This window comes from Otolemur garnettii, unplaced genomic scaffold (assembly GCF_000181295.1).
Source record: "Otolemur garnettii isolate 467f Iridium unplaced genomic scaffold, OtoGar3 scaffold00092, whole genome shotgun sequence".
In the NCBI taxonomy this organism is placed as follows: domain Eukaryota; kingdom Metazoa; phylum Chordata; class Mammalia; order Primates; family Galagidae; genus Otolemur; species Otolemur garnettii.
The window spans coordinates 3,858,293-3,865,224 of record NW_003852487.1 but is presented as its reverse complement, the minus strand read 5'-3'; the positions used below and the strand labels follow the sequence as shown (position 1 = coordinate 3,865,224).

At 44.8% G+C, this 6,932-nt stretch overlaps 1 protein-coding gene across 1 annotated transcript in view; it reads right to left on the bottom strand.

Annotated features, from left to right (window-relative positions):
- Positions 1-6,697, bottom strand: part of SNX8 (sorting nexin 8) — a 42,416-nt gene extending 35,719 nt beyond the window's left edge. The window contains exon 1 of the mRNA XM_023516533.1: positions 6,619-6,697. Coding sequence (XP_023372301.1) covers positions 6,619-6,697 — 79 coding nt within the window. The remainder of the gene's footprint in view (positions 1-6,618) is intronic.
- Between the last annotated feature and the right edge of the window lie 235 nt (positions 6,698-6,932).

Below are 6,932 nucleotides of genomic sequence, written 5' to 3'. Positions count from 1 at the left end.
ATGCCACAGCACTCTACCCAGGGGGACAGCTTGAGGCTCTGTCTCAGAAAAAAAAAAAAAAAAAAAAGAATGAATGCTAAGGGGATACAAAGATCCCTGCACGATTATCTTAAGACAGGATCCTTCGTGTGCCCACTTGTGCTTGCCACCTACAGTTTCCTCCAACATTTTGTGAGTTATTTTACACACATACAGAAAGTAGTACAAAACTGCTATGGACTCATAAACAAAATTATATATTAAATTGAACATATAAGTAACCAACACCCAGGTCAAAGCCAGCAGCCCAGAAACGCCTCATGTTCTGCATCTCTTATAGATCAGAGCCCCTTCCTCCTGCCAGGGGGACCACTGCCCTAACTAACTCTCATAGCATTTTCTTTGCTTTTCATTCATCAACAGTCTTATCCTTCATGTGAGTATCCCTACACAACAGAATTTATTTCACCATGTCTTTGAACTTGGCATAAATTGGAGTCATACAGTATATATTTTCTCTGGTTGGCCCCATCATGGGGTGAAGAAACACAGTTCTCAGATTTCTATAAGAAGGTTACTGAACAGAACACCTCTTAGGTCATTAAAGGACATCTCTCTAGCACTAAAAGCCTAAAAATTTTGTTTTACTACAACTCTGGATGCACAAACACAAGTGATAACAGTAATCACCTCCAAGGCACAGAACTACTTCGGTGGACAAGCTGGGGTGGGTAGGGGCAGGTGAGACAGACTTTATCTTTTGGACAAAGTGTGTTAATTACAATTTTTAATATCTAGCCGGGCAAGGTGGCTCATACCTGTAAATCCTAACACGTTGGGAGGCTGAGGCAGATCACCTGAGCTCAGGAGTTCAAGACCAGTCTGAGAAAGACCAAAACCCCGTCTCTTCCCCAGAGCTTCTGGGAGTTAATCAAACTTTAGGTAACTTCACTTTAAATATGCTTAGTACCCAAACTCCAAAATACATCAGGGAACTGAAAACCCCCCATCAAACACCTATTACACACAACAGAAATAGCAAAATGTGTCTACAACAGAAAATAATATGAGGAGTGGATCAGAGCTCCACTCAGTGGATCCAGAGCTCAACTCAGCTGAATGTACCTCAGCCCCTCCTTGGTCCACCCAAAAAGGATCCTACATGATACGTTAATACTCAAAGTTTCCCAAAAGTATTTTTGGCAAAAAACTTCTACACCTTATGTCTGGTTACATATTTTTTTTTATTCTATAACAAAAATATGCAAGCATGACAACTCTCCAGCTCTTCAGAGGGCAACATCATTCCGTCACTCTGCGATATGACCAACTGCCACACTCTCCATGGGCTCTCAGGGTTTGGGCTTCTCACTTGCAGCTGCCACTGTTTTGATCATCTCAGATGGCTCCTTTGAACAGAATCAGCTAGTCCTGTGAGTTTGCACATGTCTTTCCAGCAATTCGATTGCCCCCAAGCTCTGCCCACCACCCCAGCAAACAGGATGAGCAAAACATCCCTTTTCATGCTTCATTTTTCTTAGGAAAAAAAAAAATACCATAACAGAATTCCCCCACCGGAACACATCACTTTCTTGGTAACCACAAATTCTGGCAGTTCTACATAAAGAGTGATTCTGTCAGTTCCTCTTTCTTGAAATTGACACATTTTACCTTGCAAATTGTCTACATGTATGTCAGTGAAAGAGTGAATTTAAAGACCAGTAACAGAAAGTATTCACATCATTTTCACACTAAAATGTTATGCTACCTTCTTAAAAATCACAAAAATGTAATTCTATTCAAATATTTGAGACTCTTCCACATAGGAGATATTCTAGATACTAGATGTAAAAAAAATAAATAAATTTTTGCCCGTCCGGTATTTACAACTAAAGTGTGTGCCATGAGGTCGGCCAGTGGCTCATGCCTATAATCCTAGCACTCTGGGAGGCCAAGGCAGGTGGACTGCCTGAGCTCCCGAGTTTGAGACCTGCCTGAGCCAGAGAGAGACCTCCTGTCTAAAAATAGCCAGGCATTATGGCAGGTGCCTGTAGTCCCACCTACTCAGAATGCTGAGACAAGAGCATTGCTTGAGGGAGGGTGATTGGTGGTATCACACCTATGGTTCATCCTATAAGGGTATATGTGAGTCTCTCTAAATGTAGAATATAAATGTCATAACACAATAATTAAGAAAAAGACATGAAGGCTATGTTAACCAGTTGGATGAAAGTATTTCAAAATGCATATAGAAACAGTACACTGTACCCCATGATAGTATTAATGTACACTGCTATTTATTTAATAAAATAAATACATAAAATAAAAATAAAAATAAAAAGAGCATTACTTGAGCCCAGGAGGCTACTGTGAGCTATGACGCCACCAGCATTCTACCAAGGGGGACAAAGGGAGGCTCTGTTTCCCAAAAAAAAGAGAGAAAAAAAGAAAAAACAAAGTGTGTGTCACAGAGAGGACAAGGACAGACCAAAAAGTTCTTTCCTTAATGCAAACAATACTTGGAGGCAGAATTTAATCATAAAAATGCATAAATCTTCAGTGACAGCTCAATGAATTTCAGCAAATATGCACACCCAGGAAGGAAACAGCAGAGTAAGGACTTGCATTAAAGGTAAGGGGTGGTGCGAGCCCAGAGTGAGTGTAAAGGCCCAGGTAACAGGAGCCAGGGGCCCTGGGATGGGGGGTGAGAGGGGATCAGCATGCCCCTGGGCCCTGACTACTGACAACAGTAGGAGGCTTCCTCAAGCTCTGCACAGCCAGCCAGCTGGGAGCTTCCAAGCTGAATGGAACGTATGGAATGCCATCGAATGAGCCACACTAAAACAAGTGAAGCATGATTCTCCTTGTTCAAAAGCCTGAAATTCAGTCAATAGGATTGTATAAAGAAGAGCTATGATCCACAGTAGTAATTTGTATACATTTTTATCTTTGTATTATTCAATCCTGAAGAATTTGTTTAGATCAAGCACACACAGCACACTCGCATACTCACTTCTGCCATTCTTATTCTACTGGCACAGTCCTTGAGCTTTACAACCTTAAAACAGGCCCTGAAATAAGCTCTTACCTGGCAGTCAGAGACCAGAATGTTCTGTCAATTTAATAGTTATAATGTCAATATAAAATCCACAAAGGGGGTGGCACCATGGCTCAGTGGGTAGGGTGCTGGTCATATACACCGGGGCTGGTGGGTTCGAACCCAGCCCAGGTCAGCTAAACAGAAATGACAACTGCAACAAAAAAAATAGCCAGGCATTGTGGAGGGCACCTGTGGTCCCAGCTACTTGGGAGGCTGAGGCAAGAGAATCGCTTAAACCCAGGCGTTTGAGGTTGCTGTGAACTGTAATACTACAGCACTCCACTGAGGGTGACATAGTGAGACTCTGTCTCAAAAATAAATAAATAAATAAAAATAAAAAATAAAATCCATAAAGGGGGCAGGCACAGTGGCTCACACCCTTATAAGTATAGCACTTTGCGGGGTTAAGGCAGGAGGATCGCTCGAGGCCAGGAGTTCAAGACCATAGTGGGCAACACAGCAAGACATGATCTCTATAAAAAAGTTAAGATGAAAATGAAAAAAAAAAACTGCACAAAGGATTAGTATACAAAATACAAAAGGAATTGCTAGAAATCAATAAGAAAAAAGACAACCCTGTAAGAAAATAAGCAAAATACATGAACTGTCAAGCCAGAAAGGCCATACAAGGAGGAAATATTCTAAGATTAAACCTCACTAAATCAAAGAAATGCTAATTAAACAAAAATGAAATATTCTCTTAAATTTTCTTTTTTTGGAGAGATGAGGGTCTCCTGCTCAGGCTAGTACCATACTCCTGAATTCAAGCACTCCACGTGCCTCGGCCTTTCAGAGTGCCAGGATTACAGTTTTGAGTGATCACACCCAGGCCATCATTCTCTTACATTTATTGAGTCTAAAGAGAGAGCACTTTCAACCCATGCCTGAGGCTCTGTTTTCCAAAAATAAAATAAATTTAACTAATTAAATTAAAAATTGCATTTAATGTGGATGAGGCTATAGTAAAGGGATCCTTCATTTTATCTGTTAAAACTGTGCAAACCCTATCACCCACTTGGGAATAGAGACTATTACAATAAGTCCCCAAGTTACAAAAATCCAACATACTACTTGCACTTACAAACAGGGGTTATTATGGGAGGCTGACAGGTAAATGGACTTATTCCAACTTATGTACAAATTCAACTTAAGAACTACAGAACCTGTCTTCCCAAATGGCTGGGCAGGTACCTGCCACCATGCCCAGGTAATTTTTTTTTTTTTTCTGCAAGAGAAAAGAGAAAGAGTCTCAGTCTTATTCAGGCTGGTCTTGAACTCCTAAGCCTGCGGTTCTCAACCTGTAGGACTGTATTAAAGGGCCGCAGCATCAGGAAGGTTGAGAACCACTATTCTAAGCTCAAGGGATACTCCTGCTAGGGCCTCCCAGAGAGCTATGATTACAGGTCTTAGCACCAACCCATCCCTAAACAGTTAAGTTTTTAAGAAGAGTTATCCTGGCTCAGCGCCAGTAGCTCAGTGGTTAGGGCACAGGCCATATATACCCAGGCTGGTGGGTTCAAACCCAGCCCAAACCCTGCTAAACAATGACAACAACAAAAAAATAGACGGGCACTGTGGCAGGTGCCTGTAGTCCCAGTAACTTGGGAGGCTGAGGCAAGAGAATCACTTAAGCCTAAGAGTGAGGTTACTGTGAGCTGTGATGCCACAGCACTCTACATAGGGTGACATAGTGAGACTCTGTCTCAAAAAAAATATAAAGTTACCCTACAGAGCATTCACAGCTTAAGTTCCAAAGAATTAGAATATAGTGAGACACTTAATGCTGAAAACTACAATGTGCACAATTTTTTCTGGCAATCTCAAAAGCACTACAAAGACAGAGACATCCCCACATCATTAACTGGTGGCCTCTGGCTGTGTGGACAGAGTCCCAGAGAAGAAAAATTTCACAACATACCCATAAGCCACAACCAGTCCTTCAAGAAGTCAAAATCTGTGAAAGTTAAGATACACACACACACATTTTCTGGACAAAATTCATTCTCAAAGGTTTTGTTTTTCTGACTCCAGCTCACCCAACCAAAGACCCCACCAAGCACACTCCCTTAACATTGCCCACTTGCCTCTGGATTTTAGTTTTCCTAGTGTAAAAAATGTTTGCTACACCATTTCTCCCTGACAGGATGGCTGCCAGGTTTCAAGTAGAATGAAATGTTAGACTACATCCTAAGAGTTTGTGAACTCCACTTTTAGACTCATCAGGCTATAGGAAAGGAAACTGCTCTATAAAAGAGATACCATCAGAACTCAGGATAAAATCATCTCTGCCCCCAGGGGAGCCCAATTATCTAAAGGAAGTCAAAGGAAGGGCAGTCTCCAGAGAGGCAGCTCCCAGAGCACAGAACTCAGACTTTCCATAAATCACACCACAATGGCACACATCAGGTAAGTCCTGTATGAAACATTTACAGCAGTCCCTAGATCTGCATAAAATAAATCCCTGAACTACCACCTCCTGCAATTCTGAACTGCTTTACAAGCTGAGATAGAAGCATCCTGATTCAATTACAATTTCCCATTCCAAGTGACCCCACAGAAGGGGTCCCGCCAAAGGCCCATACTAGGCTCCAGCACGTGACCTATGAACACAATGTTCTAACCAGCAAGAACCATCACATGCTTCCTCTTACAGACTTGAGTGAAAGGAAAAAATAAGTAAAGACCAATTCTGGAGGGACATTATGCCTAGACACCAGGGCTTCCCATCAATCAAGCACAATGCAATAATGCCGCCTCTCCCCTACCCTGGAGTTTCACGGTGACTCCCCTCTGCCTTTCCTCCCTAATGAAGAAACTGTCTACCAACCATTCAGAATGCACTTCAGTCGCCTCCAGAGGACTCCTTGCCAGACTTCTCCAGGATGAGTCCCCAGATTGTACCCCCCCAAGAAGAAACTCTCATTCATCACCAATACCCATCTACATTCATGCTACAGTTAAGAGGACTATAGGAAGAAACATTTAGAACAAGAGCATCCTCATGCATCTCTCTTCATGTTTATCCTTACACAATAGCCAAAAATCCCTTAAAGAGACATAAAACCTACACACTAACGAGAAAACATTGGCCGTGAGAGGTCAAATTACTGGCCCACGAATACACAACGGGAATGGGATCCAAACGCTGGAAACGGAGAGGTAGCTTGAAAAGTCCTCCAAATCCAGGGGAAACGGTTCCTGGGGGCTGTGGCTCAGCGTGGCCGCGCAGGGGCCACAGGCCGCCTCTGAAGAGCGGGACGCCAGGGGTCACGAGGAAGGAACCGTCCCAAGAACTCCCCGAAAAGTCCCAGAAAAATGTGGCCCGCCGACAACACCGTCAGGTGCCTCCGGACCCGCGCTCGCGCGACTCGGGCTCCTCAGAGCGGGAGGGGGCAGCGGGACTCTAGGGAAGGTTCACGCGGGCCCGGCTGGGCGCGAGCCAAGAGGTGCAGGAAGTGAGCTGAGGGGCCGAGGACTGTGACGAGGGTCGCCAGGCCACGCTGAGGGCAGCGGGATACGGCAACCGCCCCGCACCCTACCTGCCACCACTGGATCCGCCTCCTCCTCAGCCTCCGCCTCAGCTGCCGCGCCGACTGCCACCGCGGGCTGCTGGTCCATCTCGCGGCCAGTCATGTGAGCCCGCACGCCCACGTGACTTCCTCCCGTGCCCGCCTGCCTGCGCCCCGCCCACGCCCCGCCTCCACACGCCCTCTGTCCCGGCTTTCCCCGCCCCTTCCAGGCTCACCTAATTCCTAGCCTGGCAGGACTACGCCTCAACTCTGCCAAGCCACGCCTTCCGCCGAAGGTCTCCCCGCCCACAACCTGCCCCTGACGGGCTCGACACGCACCGCTC